This window comes from Pygocentrus nattereri, chromosome 16 (assembly GCF_015220715.1).
Source record: "Pygocentrus nattereri isolate fPygNat1 chromosome 16, fPygNat1.pri, whole genome shotgun sequence".
Taxonomy (NCBI): Eukaryota; Metazoa; Chordata; class Actinopteri; order Characiformes; family Serrasalmidae; genus Pygocentrus; species Pygocentrus nattereri.
In genome coordinates, this window is record NC_051226.1 from 29,646,893 (window position 1) to 29,667,794 (window position 20,902).

Sequence of the window (20,902 nt, forward strand, 5' to 3'; positions counted from 1 at the left end):
AGCGCTAACAGCTGTTCCCTGGTGTAAACAACAGAGCCGTGGCTGTACTCGTGCTCCCCCAGCGTGAACATAAAGAAAACTCCCAAAACGAGCAGGAAAACACCACTGTCCTGAACATGACGAGTCGAGCGTAATAACAATACGACAGATACTACATAAAACTTAACTGATTAAGAAAAAAAGTTAAATAGAAACAAAAAGAATGAGCTGCTGTAACGGGCTGCCACTCGAGCGGCGCCGGAACCGGAAAGTAGACCTGAAAACGGTCAAAAGGAAAAGAGGGCGATGGAGGTTAAATACATTTCTGTTGGATGAGAAGATATTTGCAGACTGTTTACAGGAAGAAAAAGCAGGCAAACTTCAAACTGCCAGACAGTTAAAACAACAAAGTCATCTCTGCTATTAAGAAAGAAGATTCACTGATTACCTCTGATGAAGGTATTAACAATTTATTTTACCAGTCCTATAATAATTTGTACAAATCAGAGTGCAATCCTAATCAGGATGAGCTAGACTGATTCTTTTCTATATAAATCTGCCCACTCTGTCTACAAACGAAAGGGAACAACTAGAGGCATTAGTAACTGAAGAGGAGGTGAGAGCCACTATTATGTCCATGAAATCTGGAAAAATCACCATGTTCCGATGGTTTTCCAATAGAGCACTACAAAAAGATATATTGATGTACTGGCCCCGATATTAACAGAAGTTTACTTAGAAATTTTGGATCGTGGCACATTGCCTGATACTTTTAATGAGGCCCTAATATCTCTTATACCTAAAAAGGACAGAGACACTACAGATCCAGCAAACTTTCACCCAATTAGTTTGTTAAATGTAGATTTAAAAATATTAACCAAGCTGTTAGCTACAAGACTGGAAGGCATGCTATCTTTGACAGACAATAATGAGAAGGTTACTTCATCTCATCTGGATGAATCAACCAAGCTTAAACCCTATTGCTGCAATATCGCTTGATGCCAAAAAGGCATTTGATAGGGTAGAATGGCGATTTTTGTTCACAGCCCTGAAAAAAAATTTGGCCTTGGAAAATTTATTAAATGGCTTGAAATTTTATATGCAAACCCTAAAGCAGCAGTAATAAGGAATAGGATGACTTCGCCCTTTTTTTAGTCTGTCTAGATCCACACGACAAGGGTGTTCTCTGAGTCCACTTCTATTTATACTCGTTCTGGAGCCACTTGCAGCTATGATCAGAGAGAACCTTGGAATTAAAGGTGTACATGCAGCTGGAAGGCAGCAAAAACTCTTCTTGTATGCAGATGGTATATTTTTAATAGTTAGAGAACCTGCTGATTCATTGCAAACACTTCTTCATACAATAGACTCATACTCTGGATATCTGGATATAAAATTAACTGGCATAAATCAGAGGCCATGCCCATATCTAAATCATGCTTCCATAGCTCAGTTAGTGCCTTTAACTTTAAATGGATCCCTGAGGGAATGAAGTATCTAGGTATACAGCTAAGTTCAAATCTTTAAAGCATTATTTTGAACCTTTACTACAAAAAATAAAAACCAAACTGGACAGCTGGAGAAGACTAAATTTAGTACATGCCTTCATTACGTCAAGGCTAGACTACTGTAATGCGCTACTGTCAGGATGTTCTAGCAGTAACTTAAATAAACTTCAGCTAGTTCAAAATGCTGCAGCCAGGGTCCTTACTAAAACTAGAAAATTTGACCATATTAGTCCAGTCCTATCAGCTCTTCACTGGCTTCCAGTCAAATTCCGCATAGACTATAAAATTCTCCTGTTAACGTATAAAGCCCTACATGGGCTCGCTCCTGAGTATCTGAGAGACCTTATCTCCTATTATGAACCACCACGATTACTTAGATCACAGGGTGCTGGCTTCCTAGTAGTTCCCAAAATTCAGAGAAGCTCTGCAGGAGGAAGAGCTTTCTCTTATAAAGCGCCCCAACTCTGGAATAATCTCCCCGATAATGTTCGGGACTCAGACACAGTCTCAATCTTTAAGTCTAGACTAAAAACTTACTTGTTTAGTTTAGCTTTTGGTAGTTAATGTTAATTCCCTTTAGATAAGGCTGCAGATCCAGGGGTTCATGGACATAGTGAATTGTGGGTAAACTGAGATGCTGGTGCTGCTGTCACTCACTACATGCAGTCACTCAGGTTTGTGGACGGTGGAGTGGGTGAATGCCAGTGTCTCAGGGAGCCTCCATGTCTATGTTACCTTCTGGCTCTCTCCCTTTAGTTAGGCTGTTATATTCAGACCTGCCGGAGTCATTAGTCACACTCTGATAATTTTTTACATTTTCTGTTCTTCATAAATCCAGTCTAAACTAATTCCTAAATCTTTCCTTCCTCCGAGTTACTGACTGTCCACCGGTCTGGCCAAATACTGATGGATGTCCCACCCTCAAGTCCCCCTGTCCCCCTGATTGACCAGACTGATGGAAGTTTCTGGAACGCAGCTTCTCCACTACAGATCACATCCAAATCTATATGAACTCTAATTGTTTCCACTGTTGATTATACACACCTGAATATATTAGAACTGCGTGGATGTAAAATTGACTTTTCAATGTTTAACTTATAAGTTGTCTGACCAGTGGTAGGATGGTCCCCCCTTTAGATGTGAGTCTTGGTCCTCCCGAGGTTTCTTCCTCCTCCAGCTCTGAGGGAGTTTTTCCTTGCCTCAGCGCTCACGGGGGTTCTGTATATTCTGTATATTATGTTCAGTGTTTTGTCTGATTCTCTGTGCTGTGATTCCCATTTTTGTAAAGCTGCTTTGTGACAACATCAGTTGTAAAAAGCGCTATATAAATAAATTTGATTTGATTTGATTTGATCTCCATGGGGAAAAGTGAACATAATAAAAATGGTGGTGGCACCACAATTTAATTATATTTCTGGAATGATACGTACAAGTATGCACATTTTTAAACATTCTAAATCTCTAATTAAAGATTTCATATGGGATGGCAAAAAGCCCAGAATAAGCATAAGTAAATTAAATCTCCCTAGGGATAAAGGAGGCCTAGCAATACCTGACGTGGAAGTTTATTATCTACTTTGGCTCTCAACGAAAGGGGTCGCACTTTCTCCCTCTCCTCTCCCTTATCTCTCCTGCTTTGCTTCTGTGTCTAGTCTACTGTCTGAGCTCTTTACTGAGAGACTCTCTCCGCGCTGTTCTTCAAACCTAAAAAATGGATTTGATCAAATGATCTCTCAACGCAATTGACACCATCTTCTCGACGAGAAGTCCTGGTTTGGGGGAACCAACCTGTCCTGCCGGAACGTTAGCAGCTGGCTACACGATGGACGCATGGGAGAGGTGGCGTGTCACGTGCCTGGCGGCTCTCTTCGTGGAGGATATTGAGGACGTCTACCTATTCGGAACCCTGATCACAGGCGTTTTGCTGATTGGATTAGGCATTGCCCTGGTGTATCGCAAAATTCGCAGAATGGGGGCAGCTGTCCACGGCCCCTTGAAGCTGCCCGACATGATTGACGTGGTGGGCAGAGCTGTCAACACTCAGACTTTGACTGTAAGTCGTACCCTGGATAACACTGTGGAGAAGTTGGCGGCTTTGCAAAGGAAATGGATCGTTTGTGTGACCATAATGGACTTGGTGAGCTACCGTAAAAAATACGGCTACTCGCTCGAAGCCTGCAACTCCTTTCTTATCTGCTTTCGGCTCCCCGTATCAGCGCGGGCCTTGGCCTTCGCTGGTACATCACATCTCCCCCAGAGGAACACTGCTGTGAGACGCTCTTTTATCCCTCCCCCGTTTCCTTGGATTCCTGATGATTGTTGACTCTGCCCGGGCCCGATCAAGGTTGTCTCCTTGGCAAATTTGCTGTGTTATCGCCATACTACCCTGCGAACTGAGATACCTGGACTGGGATGCAGAGTAGGGCGCCTTCATCAAAATCTAAATTTCGCTGGTTACTCTGGTGACGATGTGACAATAAAGGCTTCATTCATTCATTCATTCATTAGATTTCTTTTGAAATGGCCAAACTTGATCAGCATTGGAGTGATGTGGATTCCTCGTTAGAGTGTGATAAAAATAGAAAAATAACTTCGCCCCCTTCCAACTGATAGAAGTACTCTCACAATTCTCAGAAACAGGAAAAAGTGGGGATATGATTAACCTGATCTTATTGCACTCTAAAGAGACCTGGTCGGCAGCTCATAAAAAATATAAAATTTCACATCTGTGTCAGCGCTATTCCTCTTTATGGAATAATCCCTTTGTTAAAGCAGGAATGAAATCAGCGTTTTGGGGACAGTGGTTTGGTAAGGGAATATGTATTTTTAATGAAATACTTAATGAGGAGCGCTTGTTATCTTACAGCGACCTGGTGGCAAAATTTAATTTGGCAGGCAAAGGCAATTTTTGGAAATATCTGCAAATCAGAAATTGTTTAAAAACAAATGTCGCTTCCCAAACAAGGAAAAAACACTAGAACAGAGTATTGTGAGCAGTCACCCTCTTTTGTTTTGTTTGTTTTTCCTAGAAAGTTTGTTATTTCTAAGTTGATTGTACTGTTTCTGATAACTATGTGAAAATAAAAAAAAAATAAAAAAAGAATTAACCAGGCAGCTACTATCAAGTATGTTGATTCACACATGCCCTGATACAAGCAGAATCAAATTACTATTGAAATCCTTCTTCCACACATTCATCGAACACTAACAGGTACATCTGCTTGTTCACACAATAATCTAATCAGGTAATCGTGTGGCAGCACTACAATGCATACAATCATGCAGACATAGACAAGCAGCTTGAGGTGCTGGTCAGATCAAATATCAGAATGTGGTAAATATCACAGTGATCTTGACCGTGGCATGATGGTGACAAAAGGGCAGGATTTTCATACACTACAGTCTCTATAAGGTACTCAGGATAACAGAAAAGCTATGGTAACTCAAATAACCAGTCTGTACAATTGTGATGAGGAGAAAAGCATCTCAGAAACACATTAAACCTTGATGCAGATGGGCACCAACAGCAGAAGATTATGTAAGTCTAATTTCAGATTAATTATGCTCAAAGATACTGACACATCCACAGGCATTAGGCTAAGAAATTACAACAAGGTTAAGTACCTGCTGGTATTGTTGAGGTGGGAAGCCATACAGCGGTGTTGGAGGGTGCACAGGTAATGGCTTGGGTATCCCTTCAATGCCCTGGTAACCAGGTTCCAATGAAGGGTAAGCAGTGCCAGCTGGCTTGCTCATCTGTCCTGCCTGAGGAGGGTATGGGCCAGCTATTACAAACAGAAACAGAATGTCAGACACACACATATACAAAACATACACACATTATATTATATACATACATATACAGACACACACACACACACAAATATGTGTTATGTATGTATGTATGTACGCATGTTATATATAAGCATTATAAGTTCCTTCTACTCGAATTAAGGGGCCAAGACCAACTCCTGAAAAACAACCCCACACCATAATCCCCCCTCCACCAAACATTGCACTACTGACAGCACAATGCAGTCAGACAAGTACCGTTCTCCTGGCAACCACTAAACCCAGATTTATCCATCACATTGCCAGATGGGGAAGTGTGACTCCAGCAAAAATGTCTCCACTGCTCTAGAGTCCAGTCATGGCACTTTACACCACTGCATTCGACGCTTTGCATTGCGCTTGGTGATGCAAGGCTTGGATGCAGCTGCTCAGCAATGGAAACTCATTCTATGAAGCTCTCTACACTGTTCTTGAGCTAATCTGAAGGCCACATGAAGTTTGGAGGTCTGTAACGATTGAATCTGCAGAAAGTTGGCAACCACTTCCACTTTGTCATATTACCACTGACAACTGACTGAATATTTAGTAACAAGGAAATTTCACGACTGCACAGGTGGCATCCTATCACTGAGCTCCTAAGAGCGACCCATTCTTTCACAAAAGTCTGCATGTCTAGGTGCTTGGTTTACACACCTGTGGCCATGGCACTGACTGGAACACCTGAATTGAATGATTTGAAGGGGTGAGTGAATACTTCTGGCAATATAGTGTATGTACACACACACACACACACACACACACACACACACACACACACACACACACACACACAGAATGTTGTTTCGTCTATCAGACTTCGTGGCTTAGGTGCTGTCAATCCCAATCGCTTCCACTTTGTTATAATACCACTGACAGTTGGCTGTGGAATATTTAGTAGCGAGGAAATTTCATAAGTGGACTTGCACAGGTGGCATCCTATCATGGTACCTTGCTGAAATTCACTGAGCTCCTGATAGCAAACCCCCCCCAACCAAGCTTCAAACAGTTTTTTTTTCCATTCGCGAGCAATTGAAGTGTAAACTTTCTAGAAATTCAGTCAAATTACATACTTTTTAAAATAATTTTTTTTTTTTAATGATCTTGTTGGTTGGTACTTTCAGAGTCGTTCCTGTGTGTGCCATCAAGTTTTACACCTACTGTAAACTTGTTTAATTGGAAAACAAAAAGCAGAAAAAAGAGCTAATATTTCAATCAGAAGAAGCTATGTGAGGAAGCTGAAACAGGCATTGCACATGGATGCATGGTAGATAAGGATTACTATACTACAAATCTGAGATGATTCATTAAACTCGTCATTTATACATGGTATATCAACGTCTTCATGCACAGTTTTCAGAGAACAATTTTCTTATTGTCTAATCATTTACAGACCTCCAACAAATGTGTTTTTTCTTCCTGAGGCATCTCTTTAGCTTGGCTAAAACAATTTAGCCATGTGGAAAATGCTGTAGTTCATAGGTGAGCTCCCATGAATGGTGGTCATGAATTTATGATGCATTTACCTAAACCAGTTCTAATTTTCAATAATAATTAAAAAAAAAAACAAATACTAAAGACAGACTGAAATACCAACCTAATAATGAGTACTTTACTATTAAATTAATTAAGTATTCAAAATCAAATTATTTGATTTATATTTACTAATTATTATTTCAAAATAATTGAGTCTAAAATTCCAAAATTGATGCAGGCCAATTATGACATATTAATGCATTAATGCAAAGTAATAGACTGCAGCTTCTGTATTTCTATACGTTTATAACTACAGTTCAAACAAACATTATTTCTGAATGTTTGTACTGTGTGCTTCACATTTTTCTTAACCCCAACCTTAAAATATGTATGTATGTTTCCTTACCTTCATTTTGATCAGCAAGAGGGGGTGGCAAAACAGAACTGACTAAAAGGCCAGGAGGACGTAAAGGTGGTGAAGCTCCCATGTCTGCTGGTGACCCTACTGCTGGCGGGGTGCCATAAAGTTTTCGGTCAAGCTGATTTGAGGTTTGAGGTACGGCGTTTGCTGCATTAGGCCCTGTTGAAAAAACAACATTAAAATATAGAGTCAAGCGGCAATCTACATGTTCAAAGCACCATGAGGTCAATGAAGCCTTATGTGCCAACCTCTGCTCATAGAAAATGCAGCATATGGTTGAATTCTTAAGAAAGATCTCCATTTTTTATTACCAACATGCCTCAGTGATATGTCTACTGTCTAATGTTTATATGTATTTGCACAGTATTCCTAACGAGGAATCAAATCCAGGAATTCGTCTTTAAAAGCAGAAGCTTTCATGGTGAGCCACAAAAAGCTCATTGGTAGAGTAAAATGGAACCAAGCACTATTTTAAAAACTAGTCTAAAAACTAAACTCAATTTTCAATTATTGTGGTTTTGGAAAATCAATTCAGAATTAACCCTCAGTTAGTCATTCTGTATGCATCTCTCATATTCAATTTTAATCAGACAATTACTGATGTATTTCTTAAGCAGAAAAATCCAGGTCACACCAATGCGTCATATCAGCTCCAGATCTTGAGCTAATTTGCCAGAAATCACCCTGTGCTTAAATGTCATTATGTTTTTGCAAACTTATTTATCTTGAGACTCCAATGGATAGGTTTAGATAGTTTGGTCAATTTAGAGGTTTTTAGTAAAACAAAAGGACTAGTAAAAAAAAAAAAAAAAAAAAAACATGTATATTCCAAATTTATCAAATGTGGAACAACTACAGGTTTCCTCCGGGTTCTCCAGTTTCCTCCCACAGTCCAAAGACATGCAGTCAGGCCAATTGGACATGCTGAATTGCCCCTGGGTGTGAGTGTCTGAGTGACTGTCTGTGTCTGTCTGTCTGCCCTGCGATGGACTGGCGACCTGTCCAGGGTGTATCTTGCCTTCCACCCGATGACTGCTGGGATAGGCTCCAGCACCCCCAGTGACCCTGACGGAGAAGCGGCTTCGAAAATGGATGGATGGATGGAACAACTATAATCTTACTTAAAATACTTGTCAGACTATGTGGAATGAATGACTTGGACCAATTTATTTTACCACAAGAGAAATGCAGTAACATGCATGACTGCCACTATGTTTTGAAGCACACTACTTACTGCAATTATTGTTTGCAGTTTACATCTTTTTAAATGTAGTTGAAATTTATCATGAGTTTAGTTTTAAACTAAATAAATAAATAAAATCATGGTCACATTTCACTACTGAAACAGAGGTTAAGTCCATAGGCAGAGCCTTATTTTAGCTACATCCCAGTATTTTAGAGTAGGAAGTGAGATTGCATCCCTGTCCTTCAGTGCCACGTGATGAGCAGTTAATTCACACTGGTTCCAAGTACATGTCTCCCAAAGTCTAAAAATCAACCTTAAGAATGGTCTCTATTGAAACAAATTTCTGCAATTAATCTTTGTTTTTTAATAAAAATATGATGATTGTGTGTAAACCAGTTCAAAGCTGTTATTCCTAGTCATGACCATAGTTATTGCTGGTCATAGCTCTCTCAAAAGTATTCGCTAGTTTGCCTTCACATGCATATGAACTTGCGGGACATCCCATTCTTAGTCCATAGGGTTTAATATCATGTCATCCCACCCTTTTGAGCTATAACAACTTCTGGGAAGGCTTTCCACAAGGTTTAGGAGTGTGTATGGGAATTTTTGATCATTCTTCCAGAAACGCATTTGATCAGACACTGATGCTGAACGAGAAGGCCTGGCTCACAGTCTCTGCTCTAATTCATCCCCAAACATAGCATAGGGTCACTCAAAGCAAAACAATTTTAGTCTACAGTTAGTTAAAAGTCCAAAATGTGTTTTGAACTCTAAACCATTTTGGTAAAATGATCCAAATAAAGTTCATACTAGTTTTAAGCATTGCTTGTACAGCAACAAATCTTTACTCTGTCTGTCTCAGTACATTTACATTTTTAACAGACACTGCAATCCAATACAAATTACAAAAGATGAGGGACTTTCGGATTCTTTGGGTATGGAGCAGATGTGTGCTTGGAGCTCTCTGCACAAACAAGGTTTTCTTTCCATGGTACAAGTTATTTTTTCTTTTATTCCTTTGATTTTAGTATCAAGTTTAATCTGGTTATCACTATCGCACTAATTTTCGTTTCTGAAATGCAAACAAAACGCCGGGTCCTTCACAATCCCACATTTGTGTAATGTAATGTAATGTAAATGTAATTTCGTTACTGTACTTAAGTAGTTTTTTCATGTATCTGAACTTTACTTAGTATTTCTATTTTGGGCGACTTTTTACTTTCACTCCACATTTCAAAGTCAAATATCTTACTTTTTACTCCACTACACTTTGTCTGTCGTTCCTTTTGGATTTTGTGTGTATAAAAGCGTAACATGTCAAAACAAAAGAAGTGCAAAGCAAGAGCACCAATCAGGGCACAGCGGTCACTTTGTTCTGAGCTTGTTTTGAACTGTTGGTCATACCGACCAAGTGCAAGCACACGGTTCAACGTCAGTGCAGCAGCGTAAAGTTTTGGGAGCACATACGTCACCTAAATGATGGAACTAACCTAACTTTGTGTAAATGGCATGTTTCTTTTTTTCTGAATTCATACAAACGTTTTCATTCTATAGTAAATAAGTTTCGGTTAGTTTATGAGACTTACAGATCTATATAGTAAAGGAAAACTTATTAGTGATCCTGAGTTTAAGGACAGTTTTTATTCAACTTGTAACTAAGTTACAAAGTAATCTTAAACTGAAACTTTACTTGTTTGTAAAAGTGATTTCAGAGCCACTCAGTTCTACCTGATGAAAACTATTTGCCTTCTGTGTTTTGTGCTTATGATCATTTTAATAGACGTCAGCGTCACTAATTAATGACATTCTATTAAAAGACTGGTTTACCAAGAGAGACACTGGAGGATTTTCACCTAAACTGAGTTGATAAGACTCTTACTTTATTACAAAAATGAGCCATAATTACTCTTTTAGTACTTTTACTTTTGATATTTAAGTACATTTGAAGGCAAATACTTTAGTACTTTTACTCAAGTGGAGGTCTAGAGTAAAGACTTCTACTTTTACTGGAATAATATTTAACCTTGGGTATCTCTACTTTAACTCAAGTGATTTGTGTACTTCGTCCACCTCTGGTAGTAATTATTAAGAATATGGCGATAAAACAATCTAGGCTTTTAGCACCACAGTAAAAAAAAGACAAAATGCCTCTCAATCTTTTTTACAGATCAGGACCTCTACTGGTGTGCTGTGTTCAGATCCTCTCACTATTAAAGCTGCTTTAAAGTTCTTTTACTCTAATCTTTATAATTCAGTGTCTACATGTGATGGTGCTGAGATGCTGTTTTTTGAGGATCTTGCGTTTCCCTCTGTAAATCCTACAACTCTTATAGGCCTATATCTGTCCTGTATGTAGATGTGAAAATTCTGGCTAAAGTACTGGTGCTGCGGTTGGAGAAAATCCCTGATGTAATTTCACCAGACCAAAATGGCTTTATTAGGGGGCGTCATCTATTTTTTAATGTCCACACTCTTTTAAATACAATTTTCACAAAACATTCCTCCTCTGCTGCTGAAGTTGTTCATTCTTTCGATGCAGAGAAGGCTTTCGACCAAGTAGAGTGGGATTATCTTTTTGCGGTCTTACATACATTTGGATTTGGAGACAAATTTATCTTTTGGATAAGATTGTTATATACTTCTCCCCTCACTTGCATTAAATTTGCTCAAAGAGGATTTAAATATCTAGGAAATCATGTGTCTCGCACTACCTTGTCTATTTCATACCAATTTTTCTCTGTTAATCAACAAACTTAAATTAGATTTGCAGAGGTGGAGGTCTCTTCCTTTATCGTTGACTGGTAGAATATTATAAAAATGCCCAGATGTCTTTTTTTATTTCAGATTATTCCTTTATTTTTGTAGAATAAATTCTTTAAAATGCTGGACCAGCTTATTATCTCTTTTATATTGGATGGGAAAGTTCCCAGAGTGAGAAAATCAATATTACAAAGATTTAAATTCAATGGGAGATTTGCACTCCACAACTTTCTATTTTATTACTGGTCTGCCCATATTCATAAGGCTCTCTTTTGGCTTGACTCTCCGGAATCACTGTGGTGCAGGCTGGAGACCCACTTCTGTTCTCCAATCTCTGCGCAGACATTGCTTACCTTGGCTTTTCCACTTAAGCCTTCCAGTTTCACAGATAATCCAGTAACACTCTACACCCTTCGCACCTGGTCTCAGTTCAGACATCATTTTAAGTTAATGTCACCTTCAACCTTGATGCCTATATTGGATAATAATTTATTTCCCCCAGCTTTGAATGATGCGGTCTTTAGGATGTGGCATGAGAGAGGGATCAATTCTTTACAAAGATGGTGCCTTTGGTAGCTTTTCTCAATTAGCAGAAGAGTTTACCTTGCCCGCTTCACATTTGTTCCGTTATTTGCACATTAGACATTGTGCTTCTTCCCTTTTTCTAGACTACATCCAACTTCCTACCGAACAACCACTGGACAACATTTTGACTCTTGATGCCTCTCAGAAATCTCTTATATCTAGGATTTATTCACAACTCATAGCTATAGATGTTTCCTCCCTTAATTGGATCAAAAGTGCTTGGGAACATGAGTTGGACTTTATCTTTACGGAGCAATGGTGGGAGAAAGCCATATATAAAGTACGTTCAAGTGTTCCTTGCGCAAGGCTTCAGTTGATACAATTCAAGGTATTACACAGTTCACAGATCCAAGTCTCAATTATCAAAATTTTATCCAAATGTCAGAGGTAGATTACATGGCGTAGCATCACGTCTATCACAGCTAAGTTATATTAACTTTTTTGCCCTTCTTTACAAAAATTTTGGTTTGAGTATTTTCAGATAATGTCAAAGGTTTTATGTTTTAAAGTTAGTATAAATCCCTCTGTTGCAATATTTTGTTTTCCCTCTGATCTGCCCCCACCCACTGGTGTTCAGTCGGATATCCTTGCATTCACATCCTTATTAGTGAGATGTCATATTTTATTATTGTGGAAGTCCACAAAACCACCTTCAATTGCACCATGGCTCTGTGATGTTATACATTTTCTTAAATTGGAGAAGATTAGATTCATAATAAAAGGTAATACTGCTGTTTTTTATACTGAATGGAATTCTTTTCTTTTTTATTTTGATGCACTCCAGATTATGCTTAGTACATCCTCTTTCTAATCTAAAGGTGTCTTTATCAGTGTATTGTTTGGAAAGTCTTGGTAGGTGGGGGTGTGTTTGGGGTGTAATTAAAAAAAAAAAAAAAGGCTCCCCACACACCCATAATTGTGTGGCCTAGAGGGTACAGAGTCAAGTATGTATATGTTTGAACTAGAGGACATGAAGCTATAATGCCTGACAAAATTGAACACTTGAACTGAACTCTTCAAAATGTTATTTGGACATAACACTTTTAAACTGCCTAACCTTAAAAGCTGTGTATTACTTCTGCTGACTGTGCAAAAAACACACAAATAGAAACACTTTCCCATTACAGGCAAAGACACATAGGCTGGCAAAACAGAGGCAAAAAGGTTGACAACTGCTACTAAAATCTATATGTGCGGATGTACTCTATTTAACTGAATAGAATTGTGTAGTATATAGCAGAATGTATTGGGTGCCCTCACTGATGAGGATACAGTAACTCATGTTCTATGGTCCAAAGTAAAGGACTTATGTACATTAGTTCACAACTGTATTCATAGAATGTTGAGCAGGAGACTGCTCATCCAGCAATAGACCTTAAGCACAACCAATTTCAGCATTTCCTTCTCTTTGCTGGGCAGGCTGAAGTGGTACTACTTGAAATAGGAAAGATTTCTTCACTACATCAATGGCTCTTGTTAAACTTATGGCTTAAATCCCCTTTATGTACATACACACATATACACCACTTGCTTTCCTATTTGGCCCTACACAGTCCCCCTTTACCTGTATTTTGATGTTCCTCTTGGTTAATGTCTTCTGCTTTTGAGTGGTCAGTGTCATTATCGCTCACTACAGAGTGTGATGGCTGCCTCAAGAAAACAAAAAAATCTCAACAAAATCCTTAAAAGTGCTAAACTCAGAAAAGACGTTGTCAGTTGTACTATTTGTTAAGCTGAAGTCCCTGAAGTGACTATGCTATGAGGAACAAGAGATGTTAAGAGAACACCAGAGGCGTTATGGTTTTGCCACTGGCCATTCCAGTCCTCTGCCCTAAAACCCATGGCATGAGCTGAAGAGAAGAGTCCACAGTGTAGACAATGGAATCTGAATGATCTGGAGAGGTTCTTAGGGAGTAACGGTATAATAAATAGAACGTACTTGTCATCGTCCATCTCCGTGATGCACCTCACATTTCTGCATCGCGATGTATTGTGTCACAAAAATCTATCATTATGCCCCTACTATTAATTACTGAAAAAATTACTTTAGGATATCTGAAATGTGGACAAGATATTTTGGGTACAGGCAAGAAATTTGTTAGGAAGTTAAAAGAAAATTCTCTCTCTACCTGGCACAGGGAGGTTACTCGCAGAGGCTGGTGGTGGTCCAGGTGACTGTGATGCATTACCAAAAAATAGAGGTGTGGGTGTTCCCAAACTGTAAGCCATGGATGTCAGACTTGATCCCAGGGCTGGATTAGGGTTTACTGCATTGCCCACGTGTGTATGTCCCTCATACTGCCTGCTTATAGGTTGATGAAGATTCTGGCAGAAACTGTTAGACACTGGAGGGGTTGAGGAGCTCTGTGAAGTGGGTAGTAAAAGCATTCTGTGGTTACACGCTGCAGGTTGAGATGGTGCAAAGGGCTCCGAACATCCTTCTGGTGGCCTGATGGGCATGGATGACGCAGAAGGGCTTTGGTATAGGCTCACTGGTGTGGCTTGCTGACAGAGCTTGAAATTGTAGTTATCTGGGGCAGGCAGCAATGGAGCTTTAGACTGTGTCATGGTGGAGCTTGGTTGGGCCACAATGTATCCTTGAGTTGAAGGATGAATTGTTATGGGATTCTGGAAGGGACCTAGGGAATAAGAAGATGACAAAGGTTAAGCATTCATCTAAGCTTCATCAGACAAAACTGCAATTTCCATTCATACAGTGCAGTGAAAAAGTATCTGCCCCTTCCCAATTTCTTCTATTTTTGCATATTTGATTATCAAACTACTTTTAATATTAAATAAAGACAACTAAGTAAACAGAAAATTCTATTTTCAAATAATGATCATTAATGAAGGAAAAATGCTATTCAGCCCTTCATAGCCCTATGAGAAAAACCCAAATGTTCCTCCTTAGCAACTAAATCAACCGGTAAAGCAAATTTAATTAACAATTTCTCTAGCCACACCCAGTCATGATTAGTGCCAGACCTGTAGAATCTAAACAACACTTAAATGGTGTTAATAACTGTCTGGCAACATGAAGCAGGCTGCTCTAAAGAGATTCAAATATAGATGCCGTACAAAATTACTCAAATGTACCAGTCTTGAAAGGGTAATAAAGCCATTGCTAAGACTCTGGGACTGCATTATCCACAAAAGAGCAGAGGTGGACAAAGTACACAAATCATGTACTTGAGTTAAAGTAGAGATACCCAGGGTAAAATATTACTCCAGTAAAAGTAGAAGTCCTTACTTTAGACCCCAACTTGAGTAAAAGTACAAAAGTATTTGACTTCAAATGTACTTAAGTATCAAAAGTAAAAGTACTAAAAGACTAATATGACTAATGTCCTGTTATCATTTTTGTAACAAGACTCGCTTCATGAACTCATTTTGGGTGAAAATACTCCAGTGTCTCTCTTGGTAAACCAGTCTTTTAATAGAATGTCATTAATTAGTGATGTTGACGTCTATTAAAATGATCATAAGCACAAAACACTGAAGGCAAATAGTTTTCATTAGGTAGAACTGAGTGCCTCTGAAATCACTTTTACAAACAAGCAAAGTTTCAGTTTAAGATTACTTTGTAACTTAGTTACAAGTTGAATAAAAACTTCCTTTAAACACAGATTCACAAATAAGTTTTCCATTACTGTATAGATCTGTAGGTCTCTCTTCATAAACATAAACTAACCGAAACCTATTTACTATAAAATGAAAGTGTTTATATGAATTCAGAAAAAAAAGAAAGATGCCAGTCACGACTGCATGTGTGTACATATTTCTATATTGTGGTCTATTTACACAAAGTTAGGTTAATTCCATCATTTAGGTTATGCTGCTGCACTGACGTTGAACCGTGTGCTTGCACTGGGCTGCTATGACCAACAGGTCAAAACAAACTCAGAACAAAGTGACCGCTGTGCCCTGATTGGTGTTCTTGCTTTGCACTTCTTTTGTTTTGACATGTTACGTTTTTATACACACAAAAACCAAAAGGGACGACAGATTTCACAAAGTGTAGTGGAGTAAAAAGTAAGATATTTGACTCTGAAATGTAGTGGAGTGAAAGTAAAAAGTCGCCCAAAATGGAAATGCTTAAGTAAAGTACAGATACACAAAAAAAAAACCACTTAAGTACACTAACAAATTACATTAACTTAGTTACTGTCCACCACTGCAAAAATGAGAAAACTTAGAATAGTGGTGAGCTTTCCCAACAGTGGCTGGCATATCAAAATTTTACAAAGAGCATTTCGCTGAGTCACACAGGATGTCACAGAAGAACACAGACAAACATCTAAAGAATTGCAGACTTTACTTGCCTAAGTTAAGATCAATGTACAGGATCCTACGATACAAAAGACAATGGGCAAAAATGCAATCCATGGAAGGAGCAAACCAATGCTGCCAAAAAAGAACTCGTCTTGCATTTTGCCAAAAAAATGCTTAGATGACACTTGAAACTGTTGGGATGATATTCTGCGGAATGATGAGTTAAAGATTGAACATTTTGGAAGACATGGGCCCTATTACTTCTGGCTTAAAGACAACACTGGATTCCACATCATACACACCAACAGTCAAACATGGTGGCGGTAGTACGATGCTCTGGAACTGCTTTGCTTCTGCAGGACCTGGACGAATTCTTTTAATTGATGCAACCATGAAATCTGCTCTCCATCAGAAAATACTGAAGGAGAATGTCGGACTGTCCGCTTTGTGACCTAAAGCTTAAGCGCAGTCGGGTTACGCAGCAGTGCTATGATCCGAAGCACACAAGCATGCTCACTTCTGCATAGCCCAAAAGAAACAAAATTAAGGTTCTGGAGTGGCCAAATCAAGTCCCGACTTTAATCTCATGGAGTTGCTATGGTAAGACCTTAAACAAGAAGTTTGTGCTCGAAATGTAGTCTAATTAACACAATTCTGCAAAGAAGATTGGGCCAAAATTCCTCCACTGATTGCAGTTACTGACAAGGGTGGCACGTCCAGTTATTAGGTTTAGGATGACAATTACTTTTTCACATGGGTTAAAAAGGTTTTGAATAAATCTTTATCTTCAATAATTACAAAGGTCATCAGTAGCAGTTTGTTTACTTGTGTTGTCTTTATCTTATATTAAATTTAATTGTTAAACAATAAAATGTGACCAATTATCAAAAATACAAGAAATCAGGTGGGCAAATACTTTCACAGCACTGTATATCAATCCTAGGATCTAAGAGGATTTGTAGGTTTGTTTTCTTTCAGTAGATCAGAGACTAATTCAAGTTGTGCGCTGTACCTTGCTACACAAGCTGCTTGCACTGGTAAATATCTTTAAAAATGTAGCTATTGCACTACCTTTATTGTTTGTTCAAGTCATAATTCTAGTGTCGAGATCTAAAACATGTTGATCCTGACGTACAAATCATTTTTGGTTTGACTGTTGTACAACATTAGTTGTGCATGTGTCTTATTTGTTCTATTTCCTATCGGAATGAAACTGAACTCTGCAGGCCAAGGCTCACTAGCACAGACTTAGCCCAACTGAAACTCTAGGTCTACTGCACTGTATTCAAATTCATGTTGTTTCTGCACATGCACATCTTTCTGCCTCAACTGTACACCAGATATGCAGCATCACACAGCATTGCATCACATGGCATAGCACTGCTACAGAATGCCGATAAAAGCTAGTTTCAAGTTCATATTCTACTCTTACAAACTAATAGAATTACAGTGTTCAGTATCACTTATCAACTCACTGCCTCTTCACAGACTGTTTGAGCTGAAAGGTACAAGCAGAAAAGCCTAGTGGTTGCTATGGTTTGCTAGATGTTTGCTAGATTCCAGGTGGTTACTACAGTATCCCATGTAGTTGCTAAGGTGTTGCTAAGCTTGTTATGGTATCCCAGGTGGCTGCTAGAATGTTGCTAGGCAGTTGCCATGGTGTAGGCTGTGTTCATTAAAGAGTAACTACACCAGAATACCTTTTTTTTCCATTAACAGCTGAAATACACAGCCCTTTAATAATAAAATATACAAGTATTGCTTGAAATGTAAAAACCTCTTTCCAAATTGTAAAAAAAAAATACTCTTTTTACAGTAGTAAGTTCTACCTCTGCAGGGCCCTCTGGTTCAACTGCTATACATGCGGATGACGTGGCTTCATATATCACATCAGTCAACCAACGTTACCCCCTCCTGATGACGCCCTACTCATGCCGCAATCATAAATACAAAAGCATAGGAGCCTTGACTGAGGAGATAATCACACTCAGCACCACCTCACAAGGCTGCGAGATTCCAGATGTCTGTACCAACTGTAAATAACTTAATCAATATCTCAGTTTGTAATAAATATCTTGGACCCATTAAATAAGGATTCTTGCAAGTCTCCATAAAGCTGCCAGTGTTGCATGCAATTCACATTTCCCTTAACAACTCAATCCTGATCAGAAAAACCTTACCTCGTCAAACATAGGGATGCTAGTAAGGAAAAATCATCAACCTCGCGATTCGGTCACTCTCTATATTTTCTGGTTCCTAACGTTGGCTATAAAACACATTAGCCCAGCCCATCTGATTTCCCTCACAGCCTCACCTCCAAACCCAAACATCACTGTAGTGCTCTCCCAGCATGCCCCTCCCATTTTTCACATCCAAACCATAGGGTTACACTGCACAAAAATACTGAATATCTATACTATTTTTTAATTCAATGTTTCATTTACTGCATTGCCCTAAATCCAATCAAACTGGATTAATTATGCCCTCTTTTTAATGAAACAAGAGCAATGTTCTTGAGGTACTGAGAATATCTACAAAGTACCCAGAAAAGCTGACATATCCGGGATAAAATCTATAACAATAACAATTTGTCAGATTGACAATGGAAAGCATATCCCCATAAATACTCAGGAATACACACAAATTATGCATTTTACATCATTCAGATCTCTCAAACCTGTAAAGCTTGAGCAAAAATGAAGTGTGCACCATGACAGAGTACACCACCACAATCATGTAATAGTAGCTGCTACTGTAACCAGCAATTTCTCTTTTTTGATCATTGTACGCAACTATTAAAGTAAAAGCCAAACAGGCTGATTAGTTCTCGTTTCCTAGCCATCAATACACACTACTAACTAACGATACAAGCAGCTCAAGCTCAAATAAATAAACACTACCCACCACCACCCCCCTCTAAACGTGTTACAGCACCAGTCAGAAGTTAGAACTGTTTTCCAAAGACTCATGACACGTCTCAAAAAAAGGTTTTCTGCTTTCTTTTATTTACATGTATTTGTCCCAACTCAACTAATCAAAACAAACCCAATTCACATTCTGTTTGTTGGGACGTAAAATATTTGATCGCAAAAGCTAACAACTGTGAAAAACATAGTCTGCTTAAATAATCACAGCCAATCCTGTTATAGTTGTGAAAATCCTAACACTAGGATTTTAACAGGACATTTTAGTTCTGGACTTCAGCACCAATATCATATTTAAACTAAATTTGAGTAGCATGACTTTTCTGTCCCTGTACCTTACATGGTTTCACTGTATTAGAAACAAGATCATATTAACCAAATTCTAGTCTGATTAAATCAAACCCTATACATTTTCTTTAGTTACGATATTTTACAGCCAAGTAACTTAAAAGACTATTTAGAGTGACACTAGAGGGCCAAGGAAAGTTTGTAGTGAGAGAGAGAGAGAGAGAGAGAGAGAGAGAGAGAGAGAGAGAGAGAGAAAGAGTTACAGTGGGAGATCAGACATGACTGCCGGTTTAAAGTCTGAACTTATGTAAAAGCGCTCTCAAATGCTAGACGCCCAGGAGCACACTTCACAAACACGAGTTAACATTTTAATTATCTAACATTAGAGACGAAAGAGACCCGCGAACATATGGCTTTCAACAGCACAACAAACGAAAATGATCCGGCTATGGCCGTGCGGGTTCACTTTAAACGACGCTACTAAAATTAGTTTGAAAACATGAAGGGTCAAAAACCTAACTAGCCTGCTAAGTAATCCGAACTACTGTGATTTGGAAGGCGGTTAGCTAAACTGAATGACTAACAGCAACTGCGTCGGCCAAGTTTAACTAACCTAACTAAATATAATAATTCACTTGGCTCAGTTAGATTAAGTTAACCTAGTAAATTAGCTAGGTAGCTAACCAGGTGAGCGAATGTAGCTGGCGAATCCGGCTGTGCTCTCACATTACGGGTCTGTAGAACGACGTCGACGTTAATGTCACCAGCTCAAGTTTGACAGGTAAGTTAACATAACGCTGCACGTTACACTACCAGGTCACAGTCAACACATAGAAGTGAAATATACCTGAGATGGCTAAAGAACTTACCATTGATATATGACGGCCCACTAGCCCCATTCCGAGAGCTGAAGCCGCCGTTTGACATCATAAGACACGAATTCCAACAAGTTTAAGGTGGTGCGTTGGCGAGTCGTTAGCTCAGAAGCTAACTTAACCAACTAAACAAGTAACCCAACGACGTAATGAATCGCGTTGCTGTTAAGTAAAAACAGGAAATAATACGCCTCTAAAAGTGGTCTACTTCTGCCTCGGAGCCATGAAACTACAGAAAACACTTAACACTGTTTAACTTATCTACAAGGTTGTCATGGTTGTGGACTCGTTCCTTCTACGTCGTAAGTGCCCTGAGAAAAACGGTCATTTCGCTCACAGGAAGCTCCGCGGATCAGCAGTACCGTACCCTCATCAAGCATGCGCAGTTAGTACACGTGGCATTTCCTGTCCGTAATATTTGCGAGCGTGCTGGAAACAAGCGTGACTATTTGATGAAATCTCCATAAGCCTGGTCAGCTTGATCAAAGAACATTATCATGTAAAATTGCGCTTAATTATTTCAAGATAAACAAAACCACGGAGCCACTTTACGGGGCACGGCGAACATGCCCGCGGTCTCTTGGTTGGTTTTGTTCTGAACGCATGAATGTGTGGATCACTAACCCGGTTAGGAAGCCGAATCACCGACTTCTGCAGGCTTACTCACAGAGTGGCGATAGATACACAGAAGGGTACCATAAAAAACTAAACCGCGTATTTATGATTTAACTTTCATTTCTTTACATTTGCTTTCATTAAACGACCATTTCTATTCTGGCCGTCCTGCTTTCCCGTTTCTA

The 20,902-nt window shown here is 39.0% G+C and overlaps 1 protein-coding gene across 1 annotated transcript in view; it reads right to left on the minus strand.

The window, feature by feature from the left end:
* Positions 1–20,480, minus strand: part of sec24a (SEC24 homolog A, COPII coat complex component) — a 63,237-nt gene extending 42,757 nt beyond the window's left edge. The window contains exons 1-4 of the mRNA XM_017705316.2: positions 20,097–20,480; positions 13,873–14,382; positions 7,198–7,371; positions 5,112–5,272 (exon numbers count right to left, since the gene is read on the minus strand). Of these exons, the coding sequence (XP_017560805.2) occupies positions 5,112–5,272; positions 7,198–7,371; positions 13,873–14,382; positions 20,097–20,157 (906 nt within the window). The 5' untranslated portion in view covers positions 20,158–20,480. The remainder of the gene's footprint in view (positions 1–5,111; positions 5,273–7,197; positions 7,372–13,872; positions 14,383–20,096) is intronic.
* Positions 20,481–20,902: the final 422 nt, after the last annotated feature.